This window comes from Pseudochaenichthys georgianus, chromosome 19, assembly GCF_902827115.2.
Source record: "Pseudochaenichthys georgianus chromosome 19, fPseGeo1.2, whole genome shotgun sequence".
Classification (NCBI taxonomy): Eukaryota; Metazoa; Chordata; class Actinopteri; order Perciformes; family Channichthyidae; genus Pseudochaenichthys; species Pseudochaenichthys georgianus.
This window is the reverse complement of record NC_047521.1, coordinates 17,409,390-17,435,341: the sequence shown is the minus strand read 5'-3', so window position 1 is coordinate 17,435,341 and position 25,952 is coordinate 17,409,390. Positions and strand designations below refer to the sequence as shown.

Here is a 25,952-nt window from a genome sequence, read left to right as displayed (position 1 = left end):
ACATACCACAACTGGAACAACTCCTGTCAAAGGTTACTCCTTTTACTCGGTGTTTCTTTCTTCATTTTAGCAAGGCGGAGGAGGATGAGGAGACGGAGAGAGAGACGTGGACGAATGAGAGGGGGAGCGAGAGGAAACGCTATTGGAGCAGCAAGAAAGAGAGCAAGAAAGATAAACCTAAAATGATCCCTCTCTATAGTTGCGGAACTCTGTGCTAATGGGTTTTGACACATCGCCAGCAGGCCAAAGACAGAGGGGGCTGGGGGTGAGTCGATAGTGGTGCACGGCGGTGGCCAGAGGCTAGCAGCAGCGGCTAGGCCAAACCCCTGGTACTAGCATGGGCTGGGGGCCTGACCACCAATCATTAGAAAGTCAATGAGTCCTCTAGCGCTTGCAGCTACGCTAGCCTTCCCAGGGAGCCACACCACCTAGCGAGGGCCCTATTGTGAACATTCATGCACACACAAACTATTATAATATATGTGCTGTATATCCTGCTGTAGGTACACATAACTAGACACACATGCATGTAAGAGCTCAATAGCATAGAAGTAAAGCGCTGCAACAAAAACTTGACTATCACTATAAAACTCAGACAGGTTTCATGATATATGCCATGTCAGCCATGCAGAAGTCTCCAGCTTTTGATGCAGTCATTCTATTAATAAGAGCGGTCCCTTTTCCTGCCCGACACTGGACACAGCCTCTCCTGTGACGCCACACAAACTGCTCCCAGGTCGCACTGGGGCTCGGGCACCTCACCTGGACCCCATGCATTTTTTAAATGCCTCAAACTGATCTTGACAAGCAGCTTCAGACTAGACTACTAAATGAGGCACATTTTCTGTAATTGGCAGGGACTTAATAAAAAGAAAAGTAGCATAAAGGTAAAAAAGATACTTAAATTGATGCCAATTTAATTCATATCAAATTACATGTGCGTATCAAGTTACTGTGAGTGTGTACGATTACACTTCAAAACATTCGGTGTTTTTCAAGCACCTACTCTAAGCTAATGACTGGTTACTGATGGATGAGTAAATGACAATAACTTCTTAAAGATGGGACAATTGCCTTGATTTAAATATCTCTGGTATTACTTCATACTACTACCATCTAAACATAGAGACAAATGACAAAAGCTTAAACTGTGCAAATCTCAACAAAAAAACTAAATCAATAGCCTTACAGCCTCTTAGCCTCGCTCTGATCAATATGCATGCAATCAAACTTTTTGCCAGCATTACCTCCACTGCTATGCCCATTGATTGAGTCCATTGATCCTGGCGCTTTTAGGAACGGTAGGTATGGATATTTAGCGCTAGAGACCCCATCTGGCCATCTTCGAGAACTCTGACCTCCGTGTTAATCCTCAAACAAAGATAGAACTTATTGGAACCTATACAGTCTGACCTGGAATCGTCGCAGGGGGGTATACTCAAGCAGTGGGGGGCCAAAACAGCCTTTAAAACTTAAAATCCTGGGTGAGGGCGAATATGATTTTAAAATAAGGAGATTGGTGCAGGTTGGTCAAGACACAGTCAATTGAAACATAGGTTGAACATGACGGATAAGATCAATAGAGAGAGACGTGAAGACGGGGAGGAAGAGAGAGTGACGGAGTGTCAATGAGGGTGGGGCAGCAAGAACCAGGGTCTAGCGGGGGATTGGCGTTCACTGAGGCTTCTCACTGATGTGCCGCCAGTCCCTTTGAAGGGATTATTAACACATTTTGATTACTCTGGTCCAGTTGTCACAGAAAATATAACCTCCATCAGGACTATAAAATGGACGGCCCTTTTCTTCTTCAGCCTCCCTCGTGTTGGTGCTCCCTTCACTTCCCGCGGTCCCTCCCATCGCCCTGGCCTGGCCCGACTCAAAGCAATCCACTAATTACGGTCTCAGACATCTTGAAGAACGGACTAACACACTATTAGTCTGATAAGAAACACAGCCTCTTCAACACACACATATATATTAGTGGACACACTCTCATACTCTGTATTGGCACCGTGACTGACGCTCAAGTAAATACAGTGCTTTAAAAAACTGTCTTCATCTTAATTGTCTGTGCCAATATTAATTACAGAGAGACAATAATTGAATGCTAACCTCTAGGATATACACCAAAGTGGCTTAGCCAATATCGTCAAATACATTTTTACATTTGGATCCAGGTTACAACCTCTCCGACTGCACAAGCCAAAAAAAGACCGATGGCTCAATTACAGCAATACTGCAGTGTGAGGGGGCAACTTTCTATCCACACCACTAAATCTGAGACATCCACCATGTCCCATTAATTGCTAGGTTTCCCATGCCACTTGTTACAATGGCAGGCCACATCCTGCTTCGCCTATTAAGACCAGTTTAGATCAATTAGGTGTTAGTGTTGACCACTAAGACACAAAGCCAGTATAAGCCTTCCAGTAGGAAACCAACTCTTACTTTGTCTATGCTTTTGACATAGAGTTCTACCTTTTACCTCCTAGGGTCAACAGTTGTTGTGCACTGGCTTTATAGTATGCTGCATTCATCATTTAAAACAAATTCCAAGTAAAATAAGCATTTTCCATGTAAAATTCCCTCAAGATGGAACATCATCAAGCCACTTACGTTTACACTTAAAGACTGAATTTACACCTTTATGAAAAAAACAAAAAGACGTTTTTGGAATAAAATACAAATATGTATGCACTCAAAGCCACCCCTCGAGCCTCTTTTATAGCCAACATAGCCTTATCTTTAATATTCTGTGAAATCTGATACAGTACATTTGTGTCATGTGGCAAAACTCTCAGATAGAAAGCCAAACTGACCCGAGTAATATGAATTCTGATGATTTTGAGTTGATGTTACCTTCAAAAATAGAGAAGCCAACTTGGTGTCTTGTTAGTGTTTGTGCTTTTGACTTCTGACATGCACACGCCTACCCAGCTTCACACCCTGTCACTTCAAGACTAAATGAAAAAGATGCTAACAGACAAGCAAACACACATATCCTCTATGAATAAAGTCTATTTTTTTACCAGGAAACTGAGTAGGGAAATTCGTAAGGGAAAAAACATGAACAACAAAAGAGAAACAAACTCAACAGGGACTCAAAAAGAAATCAAGCAAACGGAAGAGTGGTTTTCACTGTGAACTTTAGCATCATTTACTGTGATAAGCACAGCTAATACATAAGAGAGGATGATTCTCTTTGTACACCATTAACTGGATATCCTGTTTGTGAAATGTATATTCATAAACAGACTGAGGATTGAGCAAAGGGGCCATTTCCAAACATGTACATGATCTGTGGAAAGGGCCAACATAGCCGACATCAAAGGGTCCAGAGTGGGAGAGGTAAAAGTAGGCCAGGCCACGGCCTTGGAGAGAAGAGGAGAGGATACAGACGGTGGTGAGAGAAACAGAGAGAAGAGGCAGTATGGATGGAGAGAGAGAGAGAGAGAGTTGGTCCCAGGCTGGGAGGAGCTCAGGTGTGAGTTGTGAGGAGGCACCTTCTGGTCGGGCCTCTGAACGCCCCATCGCCCGGACAGACACGGGCTCCTCTTGTTTGGCCCAAATGAATCCAGGTGGCTCAAGACGATGCCCTTTATCACTCAACACAACTTCACCCCCCACAAACAGGCCCACGTGATGACATGTACTCACTCAAAGATACTTGTGCACTTGTAGTTCACTTTTAAAGGGGGTGTGAGCATGGCTGACCAGGAAACACTGGAGATTAAAAGGGTTGTCATAAAATATAACATACATCAAGAACACCTTTTTTATTTATTAATTCAACAAATGCATTTATTTAAGTTGACGTCACTGAAGAATAGAAGATTTTCATTATTATGTGTTCTTAAGGATAAAGCATTGTTATATAAACCAGTTTAGTGCATTCCTTTGTTTTTGTAACAATCACTGCAACTCGGTGTTCTTTCCCTTTTTTTAAAGAACAGATGCAGCATCCAAGCTGAAGGTGTTGCAGAGGCAGTACAAGCATCAAAGAGGAGACATGACAATACACCACTGTACTTGAATCTCATCAACAAAACCCCAACAAAATGCCCTCTTACACTAAAACCCGGCTCACGAAAGGTCCAATGTAGACATTGCACGTATTGAAATGCAATACCTGCTTGTAAAGTTACTACCTTGCTTACAGTTTTATATCAGAGGGCTCTTTGATAACTCTTGTGCTGTTGACATTTACGATCACTTTACAAGTAGGCTTGGACAGATGGATTGTGTTTCTGTGCTGCTGCTCTGCTCCCGTTTAGAGACCTGAGCACACCGCAGCCACACATGTCCCTCCTGATGACTGGGAGTTAACACTCAGTAGCTGAAATATATGAGGCAGAGGACGCACGATTAACTGATGGACATTCAAGGACAAAACAACAAACCAGTGCAGATTATGTAAAATATGATTAGTATTTTTTTTTTTTTTTTTAAGTGACAGAAATGACCTGCTTCCCTGTGAAGATCATCTTGACAGATCTACCAAAAAATGTCAACTGCTCCGCCAAAAAAGATGCTCAAACCACTCAAATCAGATTCATCAAAGACGGAGCTCACATATCGAGACTTGTTAAGTTAACTGTAGTCACATTGCAAAGGTAGGGTGCCGGAGCCATTGCTGTCACTTGCCGACGCTTGCGTCTAAATTGGGAGTGAAGGCCTCCCCAGGAGAGATGGGTGAACCTGTCACAGAAGACTGAGGGAGCAGAAATGTTCAAAAAACGCCAAAGTCACACACACATGCACACAAACACTAAACCAACACAGCATCTCCATATGCTTAAGATCTTAATCATCATCATCACCATCATCTGTTCTGTGCTTTTAGTGTGTGTGTTTGTGTGTGGAAGCTCATGTGTGTGTGCGGCTCACATAAAAGAAGGACATCTGGAATACAATTATTCCTAGACACCCTCTCACACACACTCACATTTTCCCTTTGCTCTGAATTTGCATTCCATACATCTGGCCTTTAAGAGGCAATAACAATTATTCATTGAGCTGGTGGCTACAGCCCAAATGCAACCGGCCACTAGTCTAAACAGCTCATTAAAATAGCACAATAGCTCACTTCAAGCACACAGGAAAATTGGCATGCAACTCTATCTATAATATCGTATGGCTCTGAATGCCCATTCCTGATAATATAATGAATTCTGAGTAGCTTTGTGGACAAAGTAAATATACGTTGTATCACTTTCTGATTCTCTGGCTCTGTTTTCCTGCACTACTTTCTTTGTCTGTCCAGTTGAACGTTTTTCAAGTTTGTCTCATTTGGGATGACGTAGATTTGACAATAACATTAGATCAATGCTACGTTGTCAAATTATTTTTCCATGCTTATTTCCGTAAACAGACACCTACCTTTTTCATAGAAATGAACAGAAATGTATGACAGGTAACAACACTGAAATATGTGAAGTTTAAAGTCTTAATAATTATGTAGCAAGAGAATAGTACATCCAAAATGTTAGATATCAAATTAAAGTTAGCTACCGTTCCTGGATTATGCTGTTACAAGTTGATTATTACCAGAATTATTCAGGAAACCAAACGAACAAATTGCCGAAAACTATTTGCCAAAACTAATGAAAAATGTGTAGAAATAAAATACTAAAAAGTACATTTTGACTATCAGGTGGCCTTCAATAAACATTAAACAAGTCGACATCAATGTGTGGACTCTGTTCTGTGTGTAGTCATAACTACGCACATATTCACATCAAACCTGAGATGGGCCAGACCAAGGAGAGCGTCCCTTAGGCCATCTTAGCCAGTCCTTCACAACTGAGCTTTAAAAGATGGGCGACTGTACAGTACACTGCAGTTGGCCTTGATTGATGATTGAGTAACCCAAGATCATAGATGTGCTCAGGGAGGACTTGGCGGTGCATAGCTATGCATACATCAGCCCTTCAGGACTACCACTACAGTACATACATCATGTGGTGAGACTGAGTGATGTTAGCATGGGGACTATGTAGACCACTTAAGGGAAGCTTTCTACATGGCAGTCAACAGTCAAAGTTGACTAAAAATTATTACAGCACAGGAAAAGGGAGGACTTTGTTGTTATGAATCACATTTTTTATCGGAGCCCTGAAACAACTGAGGTGCAAAGCATGTGCAACATCCACGTTACTAGTAGACACACACATCCGCACACAAGCACACATATTAACTTGTGCTGATATCCTTGACAGGCACAACTACAAAAGCATAACTCAGTGGTAAATAAATAAGTTCATGCCGTCTGCGTGAATTCTCTTTTTAGGAACTCTTTGGCTCACATAGACCCGTCCAAAGGATTATGAGCGTGCATCGGTGCATGCATAGAGGCCCCCGTTTCAGCACCTTCTTACAGAGCGAGAACAAGCGGCTCCTCCCTCGTAAAGCAGCTCAAGGGCGCGGCCTATCTACCAAACGATAGAATGCATGAGTGGAATAATGCTTCACTTCAACCAGCCGGCCAGCCTCCATCCACTCAGCGCCTTGGTTCATTTATATGGAAGTCAAACTGTTAGTACTGTCAAGGTTATGTTATTTAACAGAGGAACAGGGAAAGGATAGAGACAAGTTCCAGGCAATTTAAAATTCTGATGAGTGCTCCACCAACTGTGTATCCATAAGAAGGGAGCGAATCCTAAACGAGACCAATTAACTGCCATCCAACCGAGGACAATTCTTTGAGACCTACACATTTGTATTCCCTTGAAATCCAATGCCATTCAAAAATGTCGTGATAAACACAGCAGTTATTTTTGCCCTCATCCGACAACAGAGAATTTAATTGTTGGTCATTTTGGACCAAATGTGAGTCCTGCAAGTTGCACATAAATTAAAAGGACAATGTCAGCGTGTCTGTTTGTGGCTAGCTTTGCTCAAAACTGTGATGCGGAGTCTCCTGTCCCAAAGCACACATGCACGCTCATAAACACGCTTAAGAGGCACACAGAGCACTCCTAAGGTTACCCCCCAGGACAAAAGCTTTACCATCCCACTGACTGGCAGATGGGGCGATCAGCTGACATCTCGGCCCGGCTCTGTTTCATGTTCCCCGGGTGTCTTAAACGGCGGGCACCCTGTCTGATGGGCACAGGACAGCCAAGGAGGAAGCTCCTTTGACAGGGGAAGGGGGAGGGGGGGGTGCTCCTTGGGGCTACCATTGAGGAAAAGAGGAGCAAGGACAGACGGAGTAGACTAATGTGCTTCAGTGTGTTTGTACAGTATAATTGTGCGTCTTGCCGGGTGGGAGGCTCGGGGAACGTCGACAGAAGATGCAGATTAATAAAGAGCTAATGACTGCATTTAGCCCTATATGGTTTTCTAACACAGATCACATATTTGTCCTCAAGGTTAGAGCCAACGCTTACTGTCGCAGGGATCATGAGCAGTTGGATTTCCGTTTTAGATTTAGACAAAGTAATTTAAATCTAAGAGTAGAGCTCTACACAAACGGTGCCATATAGCAGAAGAGAGGCTACAGGGTCTCTCTCTGTGCTACTGAAAAAACATCTGTGTTACGATATGAGAACTGACACGCAGTGCATTCGCTAAAAGAAAGTGACAACAAAGCAGCAGCTTCACCGTCTTAAGCTAAAAAGGAGTCATTGTTGTCGGTGGGTTGTTCCTCCTCAGACCTTTAGATGCGGTCCCCAGCTGTAAGTTCTATGTAATAACATCTACTAATAACTTGTTTAAAACTATAATAGGCATCAAAATGCTCTAGGTTACTTAAGACCAGTAATCTTATCATCTGAAACATATTGGCACTTATATCAAAACACATTCACAGATGTGATGAGACTATTGTTACTGCTATCATCTATCACAGTAATCAACCATATGTCCACAGGTGTACAACTTTAATCTATAATTTAACAAACAAAATGTGTCATTTTCAAGTATTAAAAGTATGTTATTGTTTTCATGATTGTATTATCATTCATAATCCTCCAGAGTGCATTTCAAACACTGGTATTAGGATAATAAGAAATATGAAAAACAAACCTTCTGATCAATTAATTGACTGTAAAAACTAGAATAGCAATTGATATTGTCTTTATGCATCATAAGATAAAAACTGATCATGTCAAAGTAATTCATTACTATTAAAAGGAGACTAAATCAACATAAAAACACAATTTTGCGCTTAATAATTAATATAAAGCTTCACAAACTGTGCACTATAAGTTATATGTGTTGTTTAAGTTATTTTTAGGGGAAAACTAATATTTATTTAATACTTTTTTGGGTCAGTAATTATTCATTACTTATTTTCTGTTACATTAAAGCACAAGCTAAAGAATACAAAAATATCACTTTTATGTAGATATCTAAAGTAAGTTTATGATGACAGACTACTTATTTTAAAATGTTATCAGCAGCCAGCTGGGTGGAAAACTACTATTAGTAACTTTAGACTGTCTGCTCACCACTGCTAAATCTGACAGACAATTTCAACCAAACTGTGATTAAATGTTTATTTAATTTCATAATATTTAATGTAATGAGAATTGGAATTCATTTTTGCTCAGTATGAGATTTTTTTGAAACTGTGTTAAATACATTTTTTATTTAAATACAAACATATAATAATGTAATAATTGATTACATTCAATTCAAACAGTTGTAGTTATTAGGATCTATTTTGTGTAAAGGAAAAAGGTGTTACTATTAACACCACCACACATAACTTAGATGCAACTACAAATGTTAGTCGTTAAAGTACTATTTTACAACTATCAGTAAAGCAAAAGGGAAATGTTGAAAAGAAGTAATAGCTCTTCCCTTTTAGATTTGTCTTGCTTTAAACTCCGTTGAATCCATATTAGTAATATAATAAAACTGTTCACTTACGTCTGCCAGCTGTTAATGGTAGCTTGACTCATTTGTCATTACTCATGTTCTTTGGAGCAGTTTTCTCCTTTTAAATAAAGCTGGTTGTGACTTGTCTACAATGTAACAGACGTAAGGGAAGACACTGGTCTTTTTCTTTTGTGAACGAGGGAAAAATGTAATAATATGTTATGTGTCTGTTGTGAATTAGTCATATGCTACCTAACACCTCCATCTCTTGTTCCTATACTGCAGCCCATCCACACTCACTCTGATAAATGTCTATTTTTTTTACTTCTTTTAGTGTTTTAACTGACATCAATCCTCTTGTCATCCAGTGTGTCACAATCATCACCAAATTAAAAATGTCTGATACGTCCTCGGGTGACAAGGTGGCACAATTCTCTCTCACTGCCACTCTTTTAATATATTTCACTATTTTTTTTTTTTTAGATTCTCCCTTTCCGTTTTTAATATTTCAGCGTCTTAGATGTAGCAGCAGCTCTTTAAAGCGCCCATGGGGGCTCCAAGTCCTCGCTTTTGTCTCCCATTTCCTTCTGAAACTGTTTTTCTTTAACCTCTTCACAGTTGTTGTTTTAGCTCTCTCCTCTCTGTCGCGCTTTCTGCTGCGTTCCCCCTACCTCCCTCAGCTTTCTCTGTGTCAGCCAGAGGTCAACGCTTCACTTTTTTCTTCTGCATGCAAGCAGGCAGGGGGTATCTTTTTAGTTATTGTAACCTAAAAATAGAAAAAGAAAATCTGATTTAAGGTTGGAACCAAGGTGTCTTTTAAGATATAGCGGCGTACCACTATCTAGCAATTGGAGGGTGTTAAATATGTTGAGATAAGGATTAGATTAGATTACATCAATCAATGATTTGGATGAGGTTTGATTGAGAATAAAGACCAATTTATGACCTGTTTCTGAAATTACATATTTATCATTTTAACATTTATTACTGACTGACCATTATTTAAAGCTGAAATTAGCCTTTTTGTTCTTTGAATTGATGTGTAGTGTTACAAAATGAATCCATAGTGTAGTAGAGAGTGATGAAACACTATTATAAACTGCATTTACCATCAATCCAGACCTACTTTTGATTTTGAGAGATGTTGGTAACGTTTTTGGGTTGCATGTTTTCAGTTAACAATGTTAATGTTGTCGTCTTTATACTTCAGAAAATAATATATATGTGAGGGTTAATGTAACCTTTGTCACTGCATACCACCAGTATGAGTTGAAGCTGTTGTTGCAATGTGTGGAAAGTTATGGATTGGAACTTTAATATTTGAATACATCTGTGCTTTTTAAATTGAACTGCAAACAAAAATAACAAGAAAAATGAAGTTTACGTTGATAAATCAGCATCATTTCAGAATGGACACCCAATATTTCTCTTAGCAATGTTGCCTCATGATTTACTGAGCCTGAAAGCTCCAATGAGCTCTCTAGTCAGATCATTACTTCCAAGAGTCTCATTATGTTGAGAGCCTTGTTGAAGCTAATAACTGACTAAAGGTCTAATTATTAGATTTTCTCCTAATTTTATTAAAGCTAGCGAACACTTAGTGCCCACCCAACACAAGGATACAATCAGGCTGGTTGTTGCCTGAAGTTGTTGAACTCAATGAATGGTATTATCCATTCAGGGACATTTTGATGGACTTCAGTCTACCTTGTGTGAGTTCATTTAATTTTACTCAAACATGTCAATTGTTGCAATCTCTGTAGCGGCACTTAACTTAAGCTAATATTTGGATGTTTGCGCCAACACCTGTCGATGCACAGGGAAATACAGACTTGCCCGCTCACACACAGCGAAACAGGCGCACACACACAAACACACACTCGAGTCTGTTGGTTCAGCTCTTCCATTGAGGGTGTGTATGCTAGCTGGCCATTGTGCGCCTTAGGCCTTTTGTCTGGGCAGCCTGAAACTGGTGATTGCACCTTAGCTACCGCAGTTCAAGCGTAAACAGTGTGTTCATGCCCTTCGATATACACCGTTGCCAGTGGACCCCTAAATCCCTGGAACAGCTGAGTCCTAGGGTGTCAAAGATAATGGCGATTTATTGCAATGCGAGGCTTTCTCATTGCCCCTCCCGCCCCCCTTTCCAATAGTCCCCCCCCACCCCTCCCCCTTCCTCAAACAGATTAAAATTAAGCCTTAAACATGTGAGGATGGAATTAACACATTTAGCGAGTCTCCTCTTCCCACATCCCATTTTCGCTCCAGAGCGGCTGATCCCTGCTGCCGAACGCGGGTGCAATTTTAATGACTCGCAACGTTTTTGAAGTCCACATGAAAAAAGCGTCGCCCGCCGTTTGTGGCGGCGCTAGATATGGCTGGGCCACGGCCGGCCATGATTGGGGGGGACACACGCCGCCGACTCGGACTCCAGGCTCTTCGATAGGATCGGTGTCATTTTCCTCTCCACGATAAGACGCCTTGCTGACAAGGTCCGATTAGGAGAGAAAAAATCATTATTGCTACGCCTTTCATCCACCGGGGGTTTACCGATAAACAGCTCACCCGCGGCTAGATTTTCTGAGAGCGAGATGTTATGCGTTGAAACATATATATTGCGGGAATATGGTTTCAAGCTACATTTTCGAAGCGTTTTCAATAATAATATATTTTAGCTATAGAAAAAAACTACTTTTCTTTCAAATGTATTTCGCAAAAGCCTTCCAGCTGAATGCTCAAGCTGAGAAATATTTTATTTAGCTCTCCCTTTCATTAATCAAACAATTATCAAATAACTTTATATTCTTTTTCAACACAATAGGGCAAGATGATGGTATCAGCCAACAAAAAGTAATGCATTATTCTATACCTTAAGGAAATCCACATACGAAAACTGATACATATTCAACATATATTCAAACGACATTGTAGAACAGAGAGAATGAGTTAACAATGGATCTATTAGTTTGAAAGGATACGATTTACATTGCATATATACTGTATATGATCCAACAAATATTGTATATATTCAATAAAAAGAATCCCTTGAAATATCAGCAAGTATCACATTTTGGTGTTTGAGCAGGTCACACACAACTTCTATTTAATTATGTAAACTTCATAAAAGTATCTGTTCTAAAGTATGGAATTACCAAAATAATAAAACACTTTGCTTAATATTTAATAAATAAGAAAATGTTACAATGGGACAATTTCCATTAAAACATTTTTTTTTTTTTTAAATGTGTTGGATTTTATTATGAAAGAATATGTTTTAACAATAATTAAATGAAATACAAAAATATGTTCTAATGTTTTGGTATTTCCCAATATTGTACATATTTAATAATGAAATAAAATGTGCTAGTAGTTAATAATAGCCTCTGCTTAAAATATCTCTTGCGCTTCATAAAATGTAAGTGATTGTGTCATTTGCTAAGTGTTTGCATATGGATTTGAGGAGCGAGCACCACTTTGGTGGCCCAGCACCAAAAGAATCATGGAGTCTGATCTTTAGAGGGAAGAGGGAGAAATAAAGCAAGTGTGAGAGAAACAGAGAACGAGACGAAGATGGAGGGGGAGAGATAGAGAGTCGGGACAAACGTACGCTATGTTACTGGGCCACTCCAGCGCCCGTGGACTCTCAGCAAGACTCAAAGCCACACTCTGCTTCAAAAGGCAGCCATGAAGATTTTTTTTTTTTTATGTTTACAAACAAATATTTATTTATTTATCGTCACTGTCATTTATCTGTTTTTTCCCTTGCTGTCCCAGCACCTCGCATGTTCGATGACGCCGACGTGCTCGCCCTCCCCTCTTCTCCCCCCCATCTCTTTTAATACCACTGCAGTTGAAAATCAAACTGCTCTAAAACAAATTGATGTACTCTTTAATATAGTCGTCACATCATCACAGGGTCCCCACGCGTCTGCCTTGGTGACAACTGCAGGGCTGCTTAGCTTAGCCCAGCGATGGCTGCCACTTTGTTGATCGCTTCAATGATTTATCACAAAAAAGAGAGGGAGATTGTGAAGAGAGAGAAAAGGGGAGCGACGGAGAGAAAAGACCCCTGGATAACGATTGAGTCACAAGCACCTTTGATTGACAAGGTCTAATCAGCTTATCTCCATCCTAATAAAGTTGATAGCCTGCGGTGCTGCTCTCTACCTGGCATGGCGTGAACTTTGGGCTGTGCTGGGGCCCATGGGGGCCGCGCTCTGGCCCTCTCTGCTTATCTTAACGGGACTGAAATCAATCCCTAATGAGCTGTTTTCATTTTTGCAGGATTGATTACAGGCCCCTAAACACCAAGAACAGTCGCCTAAGAAGTGTTCTCAGCCTCTTGCTGGCCACCTTTAAAATGCAGAGTAGCAACGCTTTTGTCTGTGTCAGTCTTTGTTTCAGCGGCTCATTCTGCTGGCCTTGCTAAGTTATTTGTGTCAACTGAACAAGTATAAAGGGGGATGGATTTTCAAAGTGAATTCCTCCCACATTTGCTGGTTGATTTACTGAGTCGTATTGTGTTTATATTGCCTCTTAGATTCATTCATTCGCAACAATTTAAAAAAAAGAAAGCATTTCCATTTCATTTTAAATATTAATACCAAAAAAAATAGAATGACATTAAAGCAAACTACAGACGCTTCAAGAACAAATACGACTGTTGCTGCTACAATAACCCCATAACTCAGCTCTGACCCTAAGTCTACTATTACTGTCCTACATTTTACAGAGCCATCAGCCAAGGCCGTTCTATGTTGACTCAACATGGCAATTAGAGATATACAATTATTAAAGTGATGCCGGTAAACAAAGTAGATGATTTTTATTACCATAACTGGAAAATAGGCTGGAGTTTGAGGCAGCATTTTCTCTGCCTCGTCTTGTATGAGCTGTCGATCAGCATGTAACTCTCTCCCCTTCAATGAATAATAATCAAAAAGGTGAAACAGCTAATCATTGCAACTTAGATGTCTTATCTGACATGCTATCTATTTCTAAACAAGCAATCATAAATCATTCAAAAATCTTTTCAACTGTGGAGGGATGGACCAAAATCTGGCATGTCTTTGATTTAACATCAGTCAAGCCTCCACATTTGGGCATTTCAAATGCCCCTGACTCAAATGTCTTTAAATTGGCTAACTGCATGCCCTCCCTCTTTATTTAGGGCTCCCTTTAACTGGGCTAGCCCCCATGTCTGCTTGTTGCTGTGCCTTGGCTTTTAAGTCAGTGCTCTTCACTAATGAAGTTCTATACTTTATTTATGAGACAAACAGAGGTCTTTGGTTCTTGAGGGTGCGTGTGGTAAATAGCTCTGCATGTCCAAAGAGTCTCCTCTATATCCCTCTGAGGGCTCTCACTGCTTTTGGCAGGCCTTTGTTTTCGCTAAATACACTGGAGACATCGAGAATGGTAAAAAAAAAGGCTGAAATCTGATAAAATGGTACTGTGTGAGGATTTATCTTTTCTCAGAACTAAGAGTCGCCTTTTTTCCCTTAAATGTGACCTAGAAGCATCCTGGCTTTTTTGTTCCTGGTCATTAAGAGATATATTGTCGACGCTGAAGAGAAAAAGGGGGCAAAGCTGAGTTTCTACGCCATTTCTTTGTTCAGGATATATCTCTTTGAAATAAAATGTATTTTGGTTCCACTTCCCCCATTGGTCAATTACAGTTCTTAAGGGTTACTGTGTCATTGTGGATGAAGAATGCAACTTTGAATTACTGTAAAATAACGATGCTAAACTGCTCTTCGTAAAAAGTACAGCTTAGATGTCTGAGGAGAGTTGAGGTTTGTAGCAAGAAAATCATTTACAATATGACTAAAGAGTGTCTGATAGGAGAAACACTTAACGCTCTAATTATTTGTGTTTTACGCCTATGTTGTGTGTTTTAAACTCAAAGCTTACTCTTTGACAGTTGCAAATGCCATTTTGTGCATTAATAAAGCAGGTGTGCTTCTTGGACTTTTATTTAGTTATTTTTTATGTGTTGATTTGAAAGGGAAGGAACTACACAAAATACAGGCTTTTTTACTTCATGGTTTGCAAAAAGATAAATCCCAGTACTTTGGGTCTCAATACAGTAAAATCTATGGCAGTACTACGATGTAAATAGTGCAGGATTTCATGAAGATGTCAGGGGAGTGTTGTGCTTTTGCCGCTGTGGAACCACAGATAATTTGATTTGATCCAAACTGAATATAGTATTAGATGTTGTACACTCTTAAAAAGCCGTATACAAATACGTTAACTTGATGTTTGTGCCCAGTGTGTGTTGCTGAATTTGAGAGCTAGGCATATATAGTAATTAATCTAGTGGAGGACTGAATATTCACTGTGTATCTATGTTCTTTGTGCAGATGTATTCCCTGTTTGACCCGGAGACATTGACATTTCAGGTTGTGCATCTGAGCGGAGGGTTGGTATCGACAGCGGAGTAAAGGAAGGGGTCATGGATTAAAGACGTGGGGCGAATTTTCCCCACCAAACCACAAACACAACCCCCAGCTGGTGCGGACCAAGCCAAGTGTGTGGGACCAAGGCAGGATAAACGAGCATTGTTCTTAGCTAGCTGCACACACGGTGGATGAGAGGACCACCGGTGACACAGGGTCAAAGGGCATGTGGCCGACTACGGCAGGAGAAACGGCCGGGCCCAGGAGGTACTGAACACTGTTAAGCCACGGTGGGCTTCTTAAACACCAACCACGCTATGAGGGAAACATGAAAAAACAAGCCATTATAGCGATAACACGACTGGGTGGAATTTAAAACCAGTCGGCTGTCGCAGAATTTGACGCAGTGGAGGAAGTGGGATAGCGGCGGGATCAACCGAGGCATTTGAATCAACATTTTTAAGCAGAGAAAGCAGATTGTATTTATGAATCTGTGAATGCAAGTTACAGGGAACATCAAAAGCCGGTGGTCTGTGTGCGAACCTTCCTTGACTTGAATTATTAAATCTGTCGATGTCGCACACGCCAGCCAACCCGCGATTATAGTGTAAATTGACAAACTTTTTCAAAACTACAACGGAAGCCTCAGAAAGCTGGTTGATACTTCAAGAATGAGCTTTGATACCTCTCTGAGGAATACACTCTGCTTCAACAATGTGGGGACTGTCAGGAAGGAAGACAGGAAGAAAAAAAAAATGCTAACTGGTTAAATCTATTTAAGATCCCAATGAGCATTTTTCCTATTTTAAGATAAAAACCCTCCTTGATAATGAGGAAAAAAGGAGCTGTGTGTTTCTTTGTTTGGATGGTTTATTTAGAAAGTGATATTGTGTTTCTTCCTTGTGCACTCCTGAATTAAGAACTTCAGGAGGAACGCTGACGTTGTTTATTTTCACAGACCCCCCCCCCTTGTTTTTGTAAAAAAAATAAAAAAACACCACTCAATGCACAACACACACCGCCGTAGTGATGCACATATTTTCTTCGGGAGCAGAGCAAGGAGAAGCGGCGCTCGATCTGTTGCCTGTACACCTCTCTCTCCTTCCCTGGCTCGCCTTTGATGTGCTCCCGAAAATGTCATCAGGCGTCAAGGAAAGAGGTTTTTTTTTTTTTTTTTTTAGACCCCCCCTTTCCCTGCTACCCCCCAAACACACACAAACACACATATCCACCCACCTCGCATATGAGCAAGACAATTTGCTGTCGCTCACTCATCCTCACCACTATCTTGAACACCACCCCGCTCCCTCCCAACCCCAATCCAAAACGGAAGACGTACCAGTTTCTACTGCTATCTGGTAGCCGGCCTCCAGTCTCCGTGATGACCTTTCCAGCTTCTCTGTGTTGTCCAACAGATGCGCTCGCTGCAACAAATAAAGGGGAGAAAAAAATAAACCAGAGAAACAAACGCAAAAAAAAAATTTGATTGAGAGGGCTGGGACCCATTTCAAAGAAACACATCAACACTGTCAACTAAACAGACAGACCACATCCACAGCAACAACATAATGCAGCCAGGTTGGCAATAACCTTCATGGATGACAATGTGTTATTTGCTGATGGAATATCAAGCATATGCATGTTGAGGCTGACAATGTAAGAGGTGCTGCCGCCTCATCTTGGACATAAAAACAAGAATTACTTTGAGGTTTGTTGCCTCTTGGTATTGTTCCACAGCGTAGCCTTCTGCTGCACACAGAGGGAAGTTAAGGAAGGGATGTGGAGGGAATTAAGATACAATAAAATGTCATTTAAAGCTTGCCAGTTCCAAGGAACATCCTGTTCAGGTAATGGCTTTACACCGGAAGAGACATACAGTATAAGACAAAATCAACATTTACTCTCGCAACTGTAGAGAGTTATGTAACCTTTAAAGTTTAAGATCTTGAATAATAACAATCCATCAATGTCAGAAATGTATATCAAATGGGCATCATTGTAACGGCAGGAAATGTAATAATTATCCTAAACAAAACCATCAAATGTATTTTTTGCGTTCTTGTTTATCTACATTAATGGACCAATACAGTATTTAATGATGTATGAATAAATGCACCCCTCCGCCTCACCCCCACTTGGTTTACTCACAGCTATCAACAATTGACAAGGCTGTCCATTGAAAGCTTGGAGCTAAGGGAGCATATCAAGAAAAATGTGTTTCATAAATAATTAAATAAGCAATTTGATCATTTTTTTCAAAGTGGATCTTTGTGAGTATCAAGGTGTTAGCTAGGGCTATAATACTGTGTGTAAACATATCAATTGATAGCAAGTGCCTTAGATACTAAGAGAACCAGTGCTTCTGGTTTATTTTCTAAGGCAACATTTGATCTTTTCTGACTTGTATGTTTCGAGAAAAAATATCCGATCTGTTGACTGATGGCCTTGAGTTCCATCTGACAGTATGGGCTCTTTAACATAGGAATCTGCCATTATGTCTACATTTAATTGTGTTTACATATTAAAATACCCCACCATGCGTAGAACTTGAACTTGAAAATGTTGATCTATACCTGATGATGTGTATTGTTTGATTTGAAATGTTGTTAAATCTATTTTAATATTTGGTTTTAAACCTATTATTCCAACTGCCACCATCAGGAAAGCCTGCCTCTTATTTAAATCAACAGCTAGTCAATTTGTCAATGAGTCCTCCAAACGATTATTGAATTAAGCAGAACATTTCTAGTTAGGAATATCTACTTTATTGTTTCAACATTACATTGTTTAATTCATTGAACAAAAGAGTATACTCAACTATGCATCATGCTTTAGTTCTTGCAATAAAAGTAATTATTCTACCACAGTTTACCCATCGAGGTTCCCCCTCCCTCTCCACAAACTTGTGATTATTTTGTTGACAGTCATATATGGTTTTCTTTCAAAAGGCTACTGTTTTAACGTGTTTCCCAGATGTCTGCATTAAGTTTGATTCTGTGTTTTCGACCTTTAATCTTTATAATACGATTCCCAAGACTTAATAAACTACATATCTCATTAAAAATATTCTAATGTACTGTATCACAAGGGGGTTAATCATGGAAGCATTTGTTTGATCAGTCTTTGTTTCAAATAATGCGTGGATAAAACACTGAAGTCGTTTTATTAAATTAAATTATTCTATTTAATCATCATGGTTGCTCTAAGCAAATCTTTAGATATTGATTTAATTGTTATTTTCCTGATTAGTTAAAATTAACTATGTTTTTTTCTTTTACCACTTTCATTCAAACAATTTGGTGAATCAAAAAAAAAACTACCTTAAAGTTGTTTGTATATCTAAACCTTTCCTTATAAGGCAATACCATCATGCAATCTGTTAAACTAGGCAGAGGCTAATGGACATTTTAATGAAGTCTATTTTGAATCTATGGTTGTTCAGTGCAAAGTTTTGACCACCTATCTAACATACAAACATGGCTTCAAACAACATAAATAATGTCCACTGTAGCAGTCAGGCTTTCATTAAATCCAAAGTGAATTCAGAAGAAAGGATAATAAACAGCGTAAACATGCAAGGCATAAATGTTTATTCCAATGTTGTTGGTTTTGATGGCCCTTTCTAATATGCTATGTTAAGAAACTGATCAGATGTAACATATTTGACACTTGAAAACAACCCTACGAATGACATCCGCCTCTCTGACAAGGGTTTAGACCCATCACAAGAGCGAAGGGGACAGGGGGAGAAGTGAAATCTCTAGTTTTGGTTAGGCTGTCAAAATGTGTACCAGCTAATCACTCAGAGGAAATGAAATAACGTGGAAGAAGAAAAAGAAAAAAGAAAAAAAAGTCAACGACATACTTTTCAAAGTTTGACAATAAGAGGGATGGGAAAAGAGCAGGGAGGAGAAAACTCCCTCTGAACTCTTTTCTCTCCCTCGCTTCCTTTTTCTTCGCGCCGCTGACAGATGTCATTTAAAATGGCAGAGATACTTTTCAATAGTTAAAGGGGGGGCAGGGGGAGGATAGGAGAACGGATGGGTGTATGTGTGGTAAAATGGGCTAGGAGAAAAAGCGATGGGGAGACGGTGAGTGGGACAAGGTGTTTTTGGTGTAAGGTGTGGCGGGGGGTTTCAGGGAGGGGTTACTTGGGTGTGGAAGTGGTAGTGGCACCAGCAGTGATGGTGGCAGTGTGCTCGTGGGAGAAAATGGATACCAAGCTTGGGCTATAATGAGCCCCTATGGATCAGAGGGGACGTATTGACATGCAATGCTTAAGCTTATACACCTAGACCACGGCTGCAGTGCCTGTGTGTGCCTGGGAGCATGAGGCAGTCGGGGATACTGACAGAGTAGCGCACTCCCCGGGTTCTTCAAAGAGCTCAAGTGATTAGTATGTTATCATTACCATTCGAAACGTGATTTTCCTATTCCCTCTCGGCAAAGGTGACACGTCTCGGGGAGACGGCCGGCAGACTCACTGCGATGGAAAGCCACTTCAAAGCTTTCTCCTCCTGAATTTCTCCCTCTCTCTCTCTTCTCTCCCGCGTTCTGTCTTCTTTTAGGGCCGGGGGGAGGGGAGGGTGAGCGCGGGTGGGTGTGTGAGGTGGGTAGGGGGTGCTGGGGGGGTTTAGTTGTGGCAGTGGCGGTGTATACGTGTGTGTGTGATCATTAGAATAATGCGCCCCGAGTTTGACGGTGACAGAACCTGAAGGAAAGGGTGAGAGTTCAGCCACTAAGAATCCAGTAATGGCACACTGTGATGGCCCTAATAATGAAACAATCCAGACATGGATGCAGGATGATACCATGGGAAATAATGAAAAGGAACATCTGCAATAAAAACATCCTACACTACTACATTGTCTGTGTTGAGGCTGATAGAGAGATTATGTGTACAAACTTTGTATAAACTGAGGTGACTCTGAATCGCCAGATAAGCAATTTTTAACAAATATCACCAAAATGTGAATCCAAGTGATCGGCTATGGTTTTATTCTGCAGATAGCAAGTCCAAGATATCCTTGTCAGCATTTGTGTCCAAGGAAAAGCAAAGTGGCTGCCAGCTCCTACTGTGCTACAAAGACATATCAAGGCTTGACCCCCGTGGTTCTGATATAAGCATCATGGGATCTTCAGAATAAGACACACATACTGTACAATGACATCTATTCAAGCTCCAATACTGGCTCACAATTCAGCCCTGACATTAATACACTAAAAAAAAAAACTATGCATGTCATCATAATGATATCTGATTGTCTCATGGAGCCTTCTAGCAAAAATATTTAAATACAACATATGATAAATGTTGTGCATCTCTGAGTGTACTGGTGCACCCCACCACCTCCACCATCATTTCTCCATATGCATGTATGCCTTTTCATCTGACACCTACATTTTGAACAAAGGTCTTCTTAGGAGCCAGGAAAATTGTGTTTTTTTGTTGTGCTGTTTTGCGTCAAGAAACACTCTTCAGTTGTAAGTTATTAACAGGGAGCCCCAGAACAATGCAGCTGTAGCTCAAACGAAATCTCTCCCCTCTTCTTTCGCTCTCCTGCCTTTTTTCAATATCAAACACGGGCGGTTACTATCACCATTTTCCAAAGTTCAGATGATTTCCTTATTATTTCAATAAGGGTGGGGGAGAGTCAAAGTGAATAATGATGACAGCTGTGATTCAGACTGACTGTGTGATCTTCTGTGCCGTTTGTTTGGGACTTGTAAGACGAGGAATTACAAGTGTCAAACAGCTGTGAATATGGGTGCTAAATATTTAAACATGTTTTTCAGCTGAAGAAAAAGAAGTATAGTTTTTTAAAAGCAAGGCTTAAGTGTGTATAAGCTGTGCCAGCCTTTGATTCATATGCAGGAAGAGCAGGAGGGTAAAAGACTGCAATGGGAGAAGAGCAATGGCGAAGAGGGCGCAGAATCAAGCCCGGTTACACAGATCGGGTCCTTCCAAAATGGGGAGACAGGTGAGGTGACTCAAGATGTCTTCTGACCCTCAGGCTAGCAGGGAATGCACAGCAGTAAAGGTGGGAAGAAAAGGGGAAACAACAGTAGAGCTGAATAAAAGAAAAAGGGGTGATAACATGGCATCTGGGCTCTAAATTATGAATAGGTGGGAATGGTGAGCCTTTGATAGGAATTGAATTACTCTGTTTCAGAAGAGACCCTTTTGAACACATCTCAGTCAAAGGCACGATTAACAACATACTGTAGGTACACCTGCAAATACAAGTTCAGCCACACTTCAAAGGACAAGCAACAAAATGTACAGGAACAACTGAATCTGCCTCAATAAGAGGGAAATCAATCTTTGTGGGTATCAATGAAAACTAGTCCCAACTACTGAGTGTTGATTGAATAATTATGATTGTGAATAACATGCTTGATATTTGTTAAGCAACATAATGTTATTAGAATTCACATTTATATTGCACTACCAGAATAACCAGTATAACGTTTGAGAGAATATAATACTTTAGGACGGTCCGAGAACAAGTGATTAAGTAAAACAAAACAAAACGGTTGCATTAATACCATCTTAATTCATAAGCACACAGTTTTGACCACTCAATCAACATTCCATGTACAGATTGCCATGGCCGCTCAAATCATGCCTTTATATTATACTTACAGCTTATACAAATACAACAACATACACGTTTAAGGAATAACCATTTGATTTCAAATCAAAGCGTTTTGTTTACAACCTACAAGAGAGAAAAATGCCAACTGTTGTTAAATTAATCTGTCACAGAAAACTTTAATGAAAAGTTATTCTTATGTGGAAAAATAATCATTTATGCCATTTAGTTTAGTTATTTTACTTTGATTTCATTAGCATGCGGTAAGCTAATCGGCTAAGCAATAGGATAACTCTTGTTTCTGTTTGCTGTGGATTGTTGTAAGTAGATCTGCTCAACCAAAATGATATTTCAGATGTTGCATGTTCGTAATTTACCATTATTTACAAACTATCATTGTACAGTACCTGAAGTGTTGAAGTGTTTTCTTGACATTTTTGTTTGTCGGCATTGATGTACATGTTTGCTGCGCACTAATAACAACACTTGATTGACACTTGGTTGCATTGCTTTGCTTGCTTTGGAGACAACAACCCTTACACTGCACAATTTAGAACATGAACAATGAAATACATCAAATGTTATGCACTGAGTTCACTAATCTATGAAAATGGGGGTGATATTAATGGAGAAGTGAATGATAAAACTACCTTACAGTCATGATTGTACAGCTTCAAACACATCGGTGGGAATTGCACTCAATCCAATTCATTACAAAATTGAGTGAGCAACTACATGACCTCATTCAAGAAAATTAGGGGGTAGTACATCTTGCAAGCAGCAAATCCCTCGTGAAACAAAGACATGGATCAGTGTTGGGCCAAATCACCAAAGCTTTTGAAGTGTTGCTTCATTTTGCTGTCAGAAATAATATGATATTTAAGGTAACTGGAGAAACTGACCTTAGGTGAATTCACTATCTTTGGCTTGGCTTGTAAGCCGCTCAATCAGACATGCTAAAAAAATATGTCCCAATGAGTTGATTTGAATGTTCTTCAGGAGAGCAGGGCAAATTGAAATTTCAGTGGGAAAGCAGAATTTAAGGAAGCACTTACCTCTTCACGCAACTTTATCAACTGCATCATGAGAGCAGAAGGAAGAAAAGAGAAAGATGGAGAGAGTGAAGGAGAGATAAACATGGCAGGAGGAAAATCAGTCATGTGGCTGAGTACAGAATTAACCTTGACGATTTATCTGGTTTGCATGTTTAGCATTTGGAAATCACTAGACAAACACATTAAACGCAGCTAAACACGCCGCTCGGGCTGACTTTTTGGAACAAACAAAGATCAAGTCCTGGCGCTGTCACATTAAACAAAGAGAGGGAATGGATCGCTCCACTTGCAATATCAACTAACATTATCAAGGAAGTCACTTCACACAAGTCAATATAGCAAGAGCAAAAAAATAAAATATAGTCTGCACAGTTGCAAAATATTTTTCCTCAACATTTTAAACTGCATCTGTCATTTTGCTGAATGCTCTGGAAAGGATAAAAAGGGAATATGTGCCCTTTGGAAGAGAGTTGGAGAAATGCTGAGCCACTCCGTTTGTTCCACTGTTTATCAATGCTGATATGCTGTCAATACTACATGTAGCTTCACGAAGGTGCATTTAGATGATGTATAAGCCATGTGAGGATACCCCTGTATACATCCAGTGCAGCGTCTTATTGGGACAGCCACAGATCATGAAAAATGAATCTTAGCATAGCTATACATTTTTGATGAAAGAGAATAGCAAATTTAAAGTGAAGTAAATAAAAAATGCTATTCTATTCCCTGCCCTGGAAAAACCTTGCATCTCTAAAAATGAATCAGACATTTGAAGGAGGGAAATAATCCCATTTGCCATTAATTATGTCTAATCACAATTAAAAGAAGGTTGCTTCCCTGGCCTGTTGTTAAGTGAGGGCTATAGAGAAGGAAAGAGGAGAAAAGAGAAGGCTGGGGCTTATCGTGGGAGTGCAATGCAGTTGGTAGAAAAAAGGGAAGGACATATTCTTAGATTTGCAAGCCTTTAAGGTGGGTTTTTTTTTGTATCCACGGTTCTTGGCCAACATTAAAAGATGATCAGATTCAAATGCCGTCTCAGGGCCACTGTTACTTGTGCTGTTTATTTAGAATTGTGCAAACTGTAATAATGTTGTGTTATATAAGGCTGACATTTTTGAGATCTTGAAATACAAACTTTAATTACTAATTCTGTGAAAAGAAAGGGAACAAAATGCATATTGTGTCTGAGTAATATAAAACTAAAAATGACAAAATAAAGCATCAGCCTCTTTCTATTTCTATGCCAGAATAAAATTAGAATATAACTTATATTTCAAATGTTTACCTTTTAAACTGGAATTTTAAACAACAGCAAAATAATATTATACTGCATACTATATGTGTCTGCTCTATTAATATTCCACCACTAGTTAAACACTCGAAGAAATGCTGTAAAGTGCTGCATGATAATAAATGCAGGATAAATATATACTATATAAAAGACAAACACAAAGTGCATCACATATTACAATTTTGCATTTTTCGCAGCACTCCCCCTGTTATTTTAGAAGCATCTCAAAAACACTTCTGCTATCATTTTGGATTTATACACCAATCAAAAAATCCAACGCTTCACCTCAGTATCGCAAACATAAAAATATAGTTGGTCTGTGTTATCTTGGAGGTAAACAAGTATAATTGCATGTTATTCTAAGGAGCTCTGTGCCTTGAAAAAGTCGGCCGTATTCAAGACGCACTAAAGAGTTGAAGCTGGCTTTTTTCTAACTCGAGCAACAACTCCCCACGAAGAATGCATTATTGAAGAGGCCAAAGTTTAAAACTATACTGTGGATGTGCTTATTTGGGGCATGAAAAAACCCAGCAGATCCTGCGATCCCTCACCCCGGCTCAGCCATCAGTCAATGGGTACCAAACAAAACTTGTTCGAGCTCATTTGTGCTGCCTGACTGATTGCAAGTGCTCGTGGAGGATTTGTTAAAACTATACGAGTGGCACGTTGAGCCGTGTTTCTTCCTGCTTAGCTTTATTTTTCTCCGGCATCCATTCTTTAATACAGCCAACGACGCTTGCGCTGCTCAAGAGATATAGAGCAGTAAATACAGAATATTGTAAATGTTATAATTACTCCTGCATGAGCGCCTTTGCCTGTGTTTTTGTGATGCCAGCCAGTATTCAAAATTGCACTGCTGCAATTTTTCTGTTATGATAATCAGCAATTTTTTTTTCAAACAAAAGATTTATTTTATCCAATACGGAATTCGATACAAGTGGTAATCTGCTTCCTTTGTAGCCTGTAAAATCTGGTCCATGCCGGCTCAAACCAGCACAATCTCTTGTGGCCAAGCCTTCTGCTGTGACTGAAATCGAAACTATTCCGTATAGTGTTCGTGTGTGTGCTTCTGCTGCTTTGTGTGTGGTTTTGTTGTGTGTGTGCGTGCACCAACATATGTGTGTGTGTTGCATGCAGAGGGAAACAGATAGAAAAAATATGCAATGGTAGCCTACCACATTATTAAAAAAACGAGTGATAGTGCCAATTCAGTCTCTGTTCGCATACAGATAACGAATAAATGCCGAACTCTATTAAATCGTCCTTTAGCCATTATCGCAGGGCCAATACGCCATTTTCAGAACTTATGACAGTTCCCTATTTACTTAGCTATAAATCCTTGCCATGTTACCAACAGATTTGTGACTGGTAATGATCTGCTCAGCCAGGGCTATATGAAATGATCCTGACCTCTTTCAGATCGTCAGGAATTAAATTGACCGACTTGCCCCGGCCCCCACCATCTTTTCCTCTCTCCTATCACCGCCGTCTCGTTAGATAAAAAACTCTGAAGTTCCGAGTACTCCACTCACAGCAGGACCAAGACAAGTATTATCTGCACAAGTTTAAAAAGAAAAAACGAGGTAAATACGACACCTGTGAGGAGAAAGGGAAAATGTATATCCTCTATTTACTGTGCTTTTGCCCCCACCATTAACTTGTTCTAAGGCTTGGAGTGTGTAGGTGTGTGTTTTAGGTATATAATGTATTATTCCAATTTCTCACATAAGGAATTATTATTGCAAATTATACCAGCTTTTTTGAACATTCAAAAATGTATGTTGTATTT

General features: G+C 39.9%; 1 protein-coding gene across 5 annotated transcripts in view; it reads right to left on the bottom strand.

Moving 5' to 3' along the window:
• vti1a (vesicle transport through interaction with t-SNAREs 1A) overlaps positions 1-25,952 on the bottom strand; it is a 112,479-nt gene that overhangs the window by 63,771 nt on the left and 22,756 nt on the right. For 3 of the 5 annotated variants that reach the window (XM_034107542.2, XM_034107543.2, XM_034107540.2), the window contains exons 5-6: positions 22,873-22,893; positions 16,561-16,645 (exon numbers count right to left, since the gene is read on the bottom strand). In XM_034107542.2, the coding sequence (XP_033963433.1) occupies positions 16,561-16,645; positions 22,873-22,893 (106 nt within the window). The remainder of the gene's footprint in view (positions 1-16,560; positions 16,646-22,872; positions 22,894-25,952) is intronic. The other 2 variants (XM_034107545.2, XM_034107541.2) reach the window with 1 other exon arrangement.